The sequence below is a fragment of the Castanea sativa genome, chromosome 2 (assembly GCF_040712315.1).
Source record: "Castanea sativa cultivar Marrone di Chiusa Pesio chromosome 2, ASM4071231v1".
NCBI lineage: Eukaryota > Viridiplantae > Streptophyta > Magnoliopsida > Fagales > Fagaceae > Castanea > Castanea sativa.
In genome coordinates this window covers 31,643,719-31,656,239 of record NC_134014.1, presented here as the reverse complement: position 1 = coordinate 31,656,239, position 12,521 = coordinate 31,643,719, and the positions used below count along the sequence as shown (strand labels likewise).

Sequence of the window (12,521 nt, the reverse complement as noted above, 5' to 3'; positions counted from 1 at the left end):
AGCCAACTGGTCATCTTCTCAACATGCAGTAAGCAGAAGGAGAATCACTAAGACAGTACGTGACCTGATTCAATAAGGAGTTATTGCAGGTAGACAAAGCTGAAGACTAAGTCATCCTAATAATTTTCCAAGCGGGGTTGCTACTCGGGGATTTTTTCTTCTCCATCACCAAAAGCTCGCCAAAAATAGTCATGGAATTACTCCGAAAAACTCAGAAGTACATGAATACAGAAGACGCGGTTCTTGCAAAAGAAATGAAAGGAAAAAGGAAGAGAGACGAAGGAACAAGCAGTAATCACGATAAGAAGAAAGAGACATGAAGTGTTGGGCAGACCACAGGGAAAAAGAAGGAACTTCTAGATAGGAAGCCAAAGATCACTAACTTTACGCCTCTAATAATGCAAATTCGAGCAAGTCCTGATGCAGATAAGGGACGATCCCTCCCTGCAATGGCCCAAGCCAATCAGTGCTCTAAACAAAAGAAGAGACAAGAACAAGTACTGTAGATTCCACCAGGACCATGGGCATCGCACTAACGAATGTAGACATTTAAAAGACCAAGTGGAGACTTTAATCTGACAAGGGAAGTTACAGAAGTATGCCAGGAAAACGAAGCCCAACAGGTACCAACGGAAGGATGATAAAGACAGAAATCGAGAAGTAAGAGATAGCAAACCTCCTGCAGGGGAGATAAAGACGATCTCAGGAGGATTGACAGCAAGTAGAACGTTGAAGTCTCTGAAAAAAAAACCTATAAGAAAGAAATAAATAGTGTCCATACACAACTCCCTCTAGTGAAGATGCCAAGGAGTGACGAACCTGATATCGTCTTCTCAAAGAGAGATGGTCGCGGTATTAGACAACCCCATGACGATCCATTGGTAATCATGCTTAGAGTAGAAGAATTCAACATTCACCGGATACTTATTAACAATGGAAGCTCAGCAGATATCATCTACTTACCCGCGTTTCAGCAGATGAAGATGGATAAGAAAAGGATTAGGCCTTTCACCTCTTCTCTAGTGAGCTTCATTGGGGATAGAATAGTCCTTAGGGGCATCATCACTCTAACAGTAATTGCAGGTGCTTACCTAGCACAAGTCACCAAGGAAATCGATTTCCTCATAGTTGACTGCCCTTCAACGTACAACATCAACTTGGGAAGACCTACATTTAACAGGTTGAGAGCAGCGACGGCAACATATTACTTGAAAGTGAAATTTTCAATTGCCCATAGGGTAGGAGAAATCAGAGGAGATTAAGTTCTGGCAAGAGAGTGCTACTAAGCTACCTTAGCATCTGGGGAGAACCACATGTGGGTGATCAATGAACCAGAGCCCATCTCTGAACCGTCAAAAACACTACAAGAAGTTGAGGTTGTCCTAGGAGATTCGTCAAAAGTATTGAAGATAGGATTAGCACTCCCGACTTTGGAAAAAGAGAAGATGTTTTCCCTCTTGAGGGCAAACCAAGATGCGTTCGCGTGGAAACATGAGGATATGCTAGGGATTGATAGGAATATCATATAGCATCATCTCAATGTCAACCCAGAATGCAAACCTGTGCAGCAGAAGAGGAGAATATTTGCACCAGAGCGCAACCGAGCAGCAACTGAAGAAGTAGAAAAGCTACTGGAAGCTGGTTTCATTAGGGAAGTCTTCTACCTAGATTGGCTAGCAAACGTGGTAATGGTAAAAAAGAGCAATGACAAATGAAGGATGTTTGTTGATTTCACAGACTTGAACCAGGCTTGCCCGAAGGATAGCTTCCCGTTGCCAAGGATTGATCAACTGATAGACTCAACCATTGGGCACAAGCTCTTAAGTTTCATGGATGCATTTTCTGGATACAATTAGATCCTCATGGACGAAGAAGATCAAGAGAAGACCTTGTTTGTCACTAGCCAAGGGTTGTACTGCTACAGAGTTATGCCCTTTGGATTGAAGAACGCAGGGGCCACATACCAAAGATTGGTGAACTGCATGGTCTCTCACCAAATCGGAAGGAATGTGGAAGTATACGTAGACGATATGCTGGTGAAAAGCAAGGACGAAGCCAACCACTTGGACGATTTGAAAGAAACCTTCAGCATACTATGTGAGTACAATATGAAATTAAACCATGCAATGTGTGTTTTTACCGTTTCTTTAAGAAAATTCTTGGGATTCATGGTGTCCCAACGAGGCATAGAGGAAAATCCAGACAAAGTAAAGGCAATAATTGAGCTTAAATCACCAAAAACAGTGAAGGAGGTTCAGAGCTTGACAGGAAAGGTTGCAGCTTTAAACAGATTCGTCTCCAGGGTAAAAGATAAGTGCATGCCATTCTTCAAGATCTTGAAAAAGGCCTTTTAGTGGACTGACGAATGCGAATAAGCCCTTGCAAAATTAAAAGAGTATCTGATGAAGCTACCATTACTAAGTCCCTCCGTGATGGGAAAAGAATTGTACCTCTACTTAGTAGTGTCTAACACTGCAGTAAATTCGGCATTGATCAGAGAAGAAGAAAATGTCTAGAAGTCGGTCTACTATACCAGCCAGGCATTCCAGGGAGCAGAGGCAAATTACCCAAGGATGGAAAAGATAGCTTTCGCATTGGTGGTCGCTTCCAGATACTTCGTCCTTACTTCCAAGCACACTCCATCGTTATCATGACAGACCAACCAATAAGAAAGACGATGAACAAGATAGATGCAGCCGGAAGACTCATCCAATAGGCAATCAATCTGGGCCAATTCGACATCAAATATCGGCCTCGAGTGGCAATAAAAGCCTAAGTACTGGCGGACTTCGTCGCAGAATTCACCTACCCCTACAAGGAAGAAGAACTCCCCATGGAAACATGGATGGTTCAAATAGATGGGTCTGCCTCGAAGAAAGCAGGAGGGGCATGAGTAGTGCTCATATCTCCAGAAAAAGAAACATTGAAGTATGCAGTTAGACTGTAATTCTCTGCAAACAAATAATGAGGCTAAGTATGAAGCATTGCTAACAAGATTAAGTCTAGCAAAAGCTCTCAGAGCAAAGAATCTAATTGTCCAAGTTGATTCTCAGCTTATAATTGGACAGGCGAAGGGAGATTATGAAGTCAAAGAAGAGAGAATGCAGAAGTACCTGAAGATCGTCCAACAACTCTCGCAGCACTTTGACAGCCTAAACTTTGTGCAAATCCCTCGCGCTAAAAACATAGAATCTGACTTCCTAGCTAGATTGGCCTAGTCAGACGACTACAATGTGCCTTCCAAGCTATGTATCGAGATAAGGGGGCAACCAAGCACAGAAGGATGACTCCCATCGTCCGTTATTTGAAAGACAAATGACTCCCAGAAGATTAAACAAAGGTAAGGAAGATACAAATCAGAGCAGCCTGCTTTGTCCTTATTGACAATATACTGTACAAATGAGGTTATTCACTCCCATACTTACGATGTGCTAACTCAGAAGAAGTGAATTATGTGCTCTGCGAGATTCACGAAGGAATTTGTGGAAATCATGTCGGAGCAAGGTCTTTAGCAGGAAAGACACTCAGAGCAGGATACTATTGGCCAACTTTACAGTAGGACGCACATGACCTTGTCAGAGCATGCGATAAGTGTCAACACTTTGTAAATGTTCAGACGAGACCGGGAGAGAAGATGACACCCATATCTTTGCCATGGCCCTTCGCCCAATAGGGGATTGACATTATGGGCCCATTCCCTTTAAAGAAGAAGCAACTTAAATTTCTGATAGTTGCAATTGATTACTTCACAAAATGGGTAGAAGAAAAACCAGTAGCAACGATAACAAAGGCTATAATCACCACCTTTGTGTGGAAAAACATCATCTGCAGGTTTGGAGTCCCATGTGTCATAATATCAAACAATAGAAATCAGTTCGACAATCCCAAGTTTCGAAAATTTTGCCAAGACTTAGGAATCAAGAACCACTACTCTTCTCCATGACATGCTCAAGCTAATGGTCAGAAAAAAGTGATGAATAAAAGCCTGCTCAAAATTATAAAACTCGGCTTGAGGGGGCAAAAGGGGCATGGTCTGAAGAACTACCTAACGTCCTTTGGGCATACAGGATGACCACAAAAGTTCCAACAAGAGAAACGCCATTCAGACTGACATTTGGCACTGAGGCCGTCATACTAGTGGAAATGGGATTGATGAGCTTCCAAGTCAAAACTTATGAAGGTCAGAAGAACTAGCAGGAGCTTAACAACAACTTAGATTTGATTGATGAAGTCAGAGAGGAGGCCATGAAGTGAATGGCCCAACACAAGGAAGCAATGGCCAGATACTACAACAAAAAGGTCAAGGTAAGAAGGTTTAACAAAGGAGACCTCGTCCTCAGGAAACGTCACAGGCAACGAAGGACCCATCCCAAGGAAAACTGGGACCAACCTGGTAAGGCCCCTACAAAGTAATCTGTTACTCCAGAGAAGGCTCCTACTACCTAAAGTCTTTAGATGGCCTAGAACTACCTCGACCATGAAACATAGAACATTTAAAGAAGTAAAACCAGTAAGCAATCTTGTACATTTCAAGTTGCCCAATCTTCATCTCAATATGTACGTTAGTTATTACTTTCGTCATTCATAGATCAATAATACACAAAGAGCATTGTCAATGCGTATTTATCAATAATTATCTGTGAGTTATTTACCAACAAGAGCACGTGTAATATTTAGGAGATCATTCTTGGGAGACGTCCCAAGAATCTCCGTCATTATCACTCCAAATCAAGACCTGTTTATACATAGCCAACATCGTCATAGCCATCAAAGTTGTTAATACACAATTACCAAAGTCGATTAAATCAATAGTTGTTTAAACACAACTATTATGATCGTCATTCAAATATGACCGAACAAAAAATTGGTTAACCTAAAGACGCTCCAATAGCATGACTTTGAGTCGTAAGCACAGTGCAACATCGTCATTCAAACATGACTCAATAAAAAGCTGTTCAAACATAGCTAAAAAATTTGTTGAAACACAACTAACATCGTCATTCAAACATGACTCAATAAAAAGCTTTTCAAACACAGTTAAACATAAAAATTTGTTCAAACGCAGCTAAAAAAGTTGTTGAAACACAACTAATATTGTCATTTAAACAGGACTCAATAAAAAGCTGTTCAAACACAACTAAAGAAATTGTTTGTACGTTTTTAGACCCCTTAAAACAACCATATTAACCTAGTTAATTAGCCAAGTGATTACTTTGTCAAATTAAACAATTCTAGGTTAACACAAATATATCATATCATTGTAAAGTGCGAAAAATAAAGAACACAATGATATGATAACCCAGGAAAACCAAACCAGTAAAAAACCTGGGGAGGATTTAACCTAGCTATCCTCAAGGTAAACCGAATCCACTATGAAAGAATTAAAGTTTACATAATAGCGACTTAGACCACTAACATCCTATTGCTACCTCGAGTAGGAAACTTACTACCACGATCACGTGACAACTCTAAGTCCACAGACTGCTTTTTTCTTGGATTACCAACAAGCACAAGCACTCTTGCTTGTATATCTTTAGGCTCTTGAATCTGCAACTGAATTGATCACAAAGCTGTTGACATCAATCTAGACCTTGATAACCCTAAGTGTGTGTGAAGGCAAACACCTTTAGATCTCACAAGAGATTCACACACACAACATAAAGAGCAACCTCAAAACGTGGCTAGGGTTTTCCCTTTTATACTTAAGACAAAACATAAAACCCTACACGTCAAACGGGCTTGGGCTGAGTTGGAAAATTCTGCAGAAAAACAATCTGCACAAGCTTCGATCGATCAAGTCTAATTTTCGATCAATTGAGCCAGGCATTTTTACACAATAAATCCTGCAGTACACTCGATTCCAACTTTACACTTAAACATACTTTGAGCAAGTCTAAAAACAAGACTAAACGTTTTGATCATGGTTTGGCAATATTACAAAATGAAGTTCTAATACATTTGAACCTAAAGTCTTAGACCCAACATTCTTCAAACACAACTAACGTCATCATTCAAACATGACTCAATAAAAAATTATTCAAATACAGCTAAGCATAAAAAGCTGTTCAAACACAGCTAAACATAAAAAGTTGTTGAAACACAACTAACTTCGTCATTCAAAGATGACTCAATAAAAAGCTGTCAAACATAGCTAAACATAAAAATTTGTTGAAACACAACTAACATTGTCATTCAAATATGACTCAATAAAAAGGTATTCAAACACAACTAAACATAAAAAGCTGTTCAAACACAGCTAAACATAAAAAGTCGTTTAAACACAATGGAAATCATCATTCAAATATGACTCAACAAAAAGCTGTTCAAACACAACTGAACGTAAAAAAAAACTGTTACCATTCAAGCATGACTCAATGAAATCATGAAAAGTTGTTTCAAACACAACTAAAGCATGAAGGTATCCCAAACACAACCACAGTCGTCATACGAACACGATAGAGATTTACTTATAAAAAAAAATTACATGTCAGCAATTCATAAGAAAAGTTGTCATTGTCAGTAAGGAAATGCATGCCCAAAACACATAGCCTAAAGAAATTGTTCAATTGCTTAAAACAATGAGACCATGAAAGATATTGTTTTTATCTTATATAAAAAAAAAAGAACTGGAAAGAAAAAAATATAAGTTACTATTCGTCAGGTACAAGATTTGTAGGAGTTGTGGTCGCGGCCTCTTCTGTTACCTCGGCTGTGGTCGCAGCTTCTTCCATCACATTCTCGGTTATGACTTCGGAGGGATGATCAAGTAATTCATTCTCAACCTCACCCATGACGAGGCCAGAGAGGTCTAAATCCAAGTGATGCTTGGCCATCCATTTCCTAAAGAGTTCAAAGCCCTTCACGTAATACTCACACAACTCGTTTGAGTAAGGGTTAGAGTCCTTGAACTCCTGCACCGCCGTGGCCCCAGCTTTCTGCAACTTCAACTCCATATCACCAATCTGCTTGTCTTTTAGCTTGCAAAAGTCCTTCTCCAATTGTAGGCTCTTCTCCAAAGCTGCCACACGTTCTATGTCATTTTCAGCTTTGACAGTAAGGATGACAACCTTGTTCTTAAGTGTCTCATTCTCAGCAGAGAGGGATTTGATCATAGGCTTAGATGTGGTCACCTTCTTCTCCAAATCCAGAAGCTTCCCAGAGACAAACAAGGACTCCCCCAAAACCTACCAAAAAAAAAAAAAAAATCCCTCTTAGCAAAAGCAAAGTAAAAGAGAAAAGGCAACCTACATTATCAATGTATACCTGCACTAGCTTCTGAATATGAGACGACATCACCTCGTTGGACGACTTCACCATTAAAGGACTTAGGTCATCCACAGAGAGCTCCTCGTGAGCCTTCAGAGCAGCAACATTAGCATCGTCCCAGAAGGTTGGGAGGAAAGACTTGCCAGCCACCTTTTTCTTTTTCTTGGTTTCTTCCCTTAAAGCAATCACCTTCAAAGACAAGGTAGGGGAGGCAGGACGCTTAGCAGGTGAATGGGCAGGAGGAGGAGTCATAACAAGATCATCCTTAGAAGCATCACCCACCTTTAAACGCTTCTTCACCAGGAGACCACTGACGAGGCCACCTCTTGCCTTCTTTTCCTGAGCCTCAGCTAGATTTTGCTTGCTAAATCTGGTCATCAGCCTGAAAGGAAGGAGAAACTATTAAAAAAGAGAGAGAGAAGAAGAAGAAAAAGGAACACTCACTTTTCTTCACTACTTCGCGGTTTTTCCAAACCTTACTAGACGGTTCTGGACCTAAGAAATGGAGGAATAGCGATTGGGGAGAGACGAGTTCGTTAAAGTCTTTAATGGTCTCTAAATATTCCTTCACCTTCTCAATATGAACGTGGTATCTTTTCTTCAGACAAGGGCATTAAGGAATTGCAAAAAAAGTATATTACACATCATCGTCACTCACAAAGAGCAAATAAAAAAGAGAAAGAACAGAAGAGAAAGACGCACCAGACACAGGGATTCCCCAACTATGAAAAAACTTGGGGGCATCGTCCAGGTCCTCACCAGGGATGAACTCCCAACCATTGCCTGAGACAAAAAAGAAATTTGGTTTCCAATTTTGGAGGGAATAAGGATAGTCAAGTATTAACCTAGAAGCCCTATCCCACAGCTTAAACTCATAGTAGCTAAGGTCTTTGGACTTCCTCAGACGGTAAAAATGGAGAAATTCGTCTTTCTTGATGACATCTCCGTCATTGGCGGACATCCACACCACCATACAAGAAATGATGATCCGCCAAGAATTAGGCACTAACTGTGCTAGAGCAAGGTGCAAATACGCAAAAAGTTCTCGAATAAAAGCGTGAACAGGAAGACGAATACTACTAGTGAAATCTGCCTCGTAGAAACAAACTTCATCAGCGTAAGAGTGACAGGCCCTATCCTCGTCACTCGGAATCCTAATCTAAACTTAATCAGGAAATTGAAACCTGTCCCTGATCCGCTTCTCATCTTTCCTTAAGTCGGCACAAGGGATGTTCCAAGCTTTATAAGGAGTAGAAGGGGAAGTAACCTTGGGAACCTTGCGAACATCAGACAAGGATAAAACCATTTCCAACTCAGTGGACCTAACCTCCCTAGACATCTTTAGAAACCTAGCTACTTTAGCAAAACAAGAAACTAGAGTAAACAAATAGGAAAAGACAAACCTATACGGACAGTCCTCCCCCACGAAGAAGCTAACCCACTCAAGACACTCTCCTTCCACAACCTCAAGCAGACAACCTAAACGAGCAAAAAGAAAGGCTACTGAAGGACAATCAACCCTAACAAAAAAATAATCTACCATGGAAGAACAGAAAAAGAGACAGGAGCACGAAGAACTTACTAGGGAACGCAGAACAGAAAAAGGAAGCTTGAAGAAGAAACAAACCCTAAAATGAAAACTGAATAAGGAAAGATTACAAAGGAAAGGAAACAGGAGGGAAAATGTGAAATAAGTTGCCAAAACACGTGCGGGAAAACCGAGAAACGTCTGCACATCAGGCGCATCCTGACCATACACATGGCCATCAATGAATCAAACCGACTCGTCATAAATGCACCATACACGGAATACGAAGCATTAAACGACTATGTTTTCATCTCGTCTAATAGACAAAATTCAAACAAGGGGGCAACTGACGAGTCAGAAATTTATGATTGTCATTTAGCTAAGATCGTTATTAACCAAGAGAAGACGGCACGCATTTACGCTCAGTAATGACAAAACGTAACGGATGGAGCAATGGTCACAGAATGAGCTGTGAATTTCAGACAAAGATTTTGTAACACACTAGCTGTTGAGTATAAATACAGCTATTTATCACCTATTAATGAGGCACACAACTATAAAAGAGAAAGCAACAGAAGTTAAAGGTACACACAAATACTCTACAAAAATAGCTCTTTAGTACATTCTCTCAAAAATCTTTCTCCTTTACTGACTTAAGCATCGGAGGCAGTTTGGCTGACGCCACACCGGCGTGTTACTCTTCCACCCACTTCATTTTGCAGGTTTTCCTTCAATAGAGACAACCCCAATCACAGCGTCGTCCATCCACTACAACGAGGAGCTCAATTGTTGATTTCTTGCATCATCAATACTCACAAACTGTTTTAGTAGCAAATTCTTATTGATTCACATATGGACCCACTACTCACATCATTTTTTTACTTACCAGTAATTACTTATCACATCAATAATTTATATAAAAGTTTTTAGCTCTAGCATTTTCCTCATTTTGGTGACCATAAAAAAATTATATCTTTAAAATATAAAACAAAATATAAAAGCCCAAAAAAAAAAGTTCAACAACAAAAATTACCAATAGTAAAACTAAAAAAAATTAAGTTCAATTAACTAATTTTATCCAAAATAAACAACCCTGCTCTTTAAAAAATTCTAAACAAAAATAATTTTGTTCTTACCCATACAAAAAAAAAAAAAAAAATCTCAGTAGCTAAGTAGTAGCTGAGTTAGAGGTAGAAACCGCCTCACGCAGCCAATAGGAAAACTGCCCCCTAAACTCAAGTTTTGGCTTTGTCCCTGCCAACACTCTTCGTTGAAGTGTACTACAAGGTTGTTTGTAGATACTATATGGAAGAGGAATCCTTTTCAAAATTAAGCAATGTTGATTAGCGCTTTCTAATTGCTTACCAACTATCTATGGCTTTTGTTGTATATGACTATGACTATGTTATCCGTATTCCGCTAGTTGTAAACGTTAAATGTAATATAATAATAATAATAATGTATAAATGTACCATCAATTATTTTTATTAATTTTTTTACTTACCAATAAAAAGAAAAAAGCAAAAAAGTGTTGTTGCTGTTGGCCTAAAAATCAGGTGACTATAGACGAATGGATGGCTCGTTATGTTATTAAAGTTCTTTTTTTAAATTATAAAAGCTAGAGTGGGGGGAAAAAAAAGGGGTGGGGGGGAACAAAATAACAGAGAAATATATGTGTTTAGCATTCAATATTAATTAAAGTTGATTTTGAATTCACATTTGATGAATTTATAAAGATCTGAATAAGGTGGTAAAACTTCAGCGTCTTTTTTATCTAAACATGACGTCTCGAGCTTTCTCTCTCTCTAGCGAAGAAGAAGATACCCTCTATCGTAGCACCAAGAAGATTAAGGAAGGCCATGATCCTCTGCCTGTTGCTTCCCCAGTCCAAAACTAGAATCTCAGCTATAAGGTAAAGTTAGGACATCTCCCTGGTGCCTATGAAAGCGCCTTTAGCCTCGCAGACCTTATGCAAGAAGAAGTTGATTCTGACGTTGAGGAAGATGATCTTGAAGAAGGAACAGTTGCTGTAGCCCTTTCAAAAGAAGAAAAGTCTTGTATCCGATCCCAATAGTTGTATGCACTCATCATAAAACTTTTGGAAGAATTGTGGGTTATCAGTTTCTATCCCAGCGTGTTCGTGAACTTTGGAAGCGCAACAATAGACTTGAACTAGTTGATCTTGGCCAAGAATTTTTCCTAACTCGCTTTTAGTCCAACAAGGATCTCGACCATGTCTTGAAGAATGGCCCTTGGTTTATAGGGCAACATTTTCTGGCCATAAAGGCATGGAGCCTGAATTCAAAGCCACCAAGGCTAACTTTTCGCAGATGGCCATATGGATTCTCCTTCCTCAACTGCCTATTGAATTCTATAACCCTGCAATCCTAAAAAAGAATGGTTTAAATGTAGGACTAATCCTCAAAATTGATGGACACACCACCACAAACTCTAGAGGCCGATTTGCCCGCCTATGTGTCCAAGTTTGTTTAGATAAGCCATTAGTTAAAAAAATCCTCATCGGGAAGTTCAAGCAACTGGTCACTTACGAAGGAATTCACTCCCTCTGTTTTTCATGTGGTCGTTTAGGCCATAAGAAGGAATGTTGTCAATATACCATCAGGGAAGCCCCCAAATCCTTTAGCCAAGTGCAGCAAAATCTTGATAATGCATGCCTTAGTAATACCCAGCCATAACCAACCTCCCACGGCCCCAAACTGCCTTCCATGGAGGCCTCACCGTCTGAGGAAAAGACGGACTCTATAGGACCATGGCTACTGGTGACTAGGAAAAAACCTACTGCCAAGAAACGGCCTACTCCTACAAGCATGTCACTTCAGCCACCAAACCATCCCGTTCCTTCCTCCACACGACAAAGTCCCATCTCTCAATCCAACTCGTCTCCTCATAAAGTAAACGGACTAGAACTAAGTGCCAACAAAAGCAAAAGGAAACTAGTCACCCCAACTAGCCATTTTCAAAAATTGACCGTTATTCCTAAACACAAGCCCTCCAATCTCTCTAAAGGCCCCACGGCCCAGCCCATTAGCCAAAATGGGAAGCAGGCAAGCCCACATGCTTCCTCCCTTCCCCAAAGGCCCAAACAAACCCTATCCTTTTCTCCAATAGCCCATGACTCAGCTAGATGCTCAAATTTAATCTTTTCCTTCCAAGCTCAAGTTGAACCAGCAATGCTGCTCTCCCTAACTGCATCTTCTCCAGCCTCAACCTCTCCACCTGACTTTTGTCTTCTAAATGCCTTGGGCTATCTCGCATGAGAACAAGGCCGTAGAACTGGGGGACTCCATGATTAACAATATACGATGGGACCAATTAACGATCTACAGGTGGACGGATAAAGATCTGATGGAAGCTTGGAGTTTTATCTTCCCATTGACGGAAAAGAGCATGATCAACGGATGCCTTCCTCTGACCGATCTGGCATGGTATTACACCCCAAACCCGTGGTGGCGATTCACTCTAGATCGTCCACCTCTGCTACCCATCGGAAGGAGGACCTCCAACAACTCAAAGATTCTCTTGGTGACCGACTTCTCCGAAGCATCGCTTGACCTAATGGAGAGAGAGCTAGTGCCGTTGGAGATATGTCAGAGGAAATTCTTGACTAGGGAGTTAACTGGAATTCTGATTTAGGGCACCCTCTCACAGCTAAAACTAATCCAAACCGTGGTAGCAACGACAAGCTTCACCATTGGCACTCTGACCA

The 12,521-nt window shown here is 40.4% G+C and overlaps 1 protein-coding gene across 1 annotated transcript; it reads left to right on the top strand.

Moving 5' to 3' along the window:
• Window positions 1-800: 800 nt before the first annotated feature.
• Window positions 801-3,218, top strand: LOC142625217 (uncharacterized). The gene is made up of 4 exons (XM_075798908.1): window positions 801-1,238; window positions 1,530-1,685; window positions 1,857-2,303; window positions 2,937-3,218. The coding sequence occupies exons 1-4, from the start codon at window positions 801-803 to the stop codon at window positions 3,216-3,218; spliced, it is 1,323 nt and encodes a 440-aa protein (XP_075655023.1).
• The last annotated feature ends 9,303 nt before the right edge of the window (window positions 3,219-12,521 follow it).

Bases quoted from the DNA above. Each gene is read 5' to 3' on its own strand.
- LOC142625217 (XM_075798908.1), top strand. From the start codon at position 801: ATGCCAAGGAGTGACGAACCTGATATCGTCTTCTCAAAGAGAGATGGT. The intron at 1,686-1,856 runs GTAATGGTAAAA...GGATACAATTAG, and splicing joins TAGATTGGCTAGCAAACGTG to ATCCTCATGGACGAAGAAGA. The intron at 2,304-2,936 runs GTAAAAGATAAG...TGAAGTATGCAG, and splicing joins TAAACAGATTCGTCTCCAGG to TTAGACTGTAATTCTCTGCA.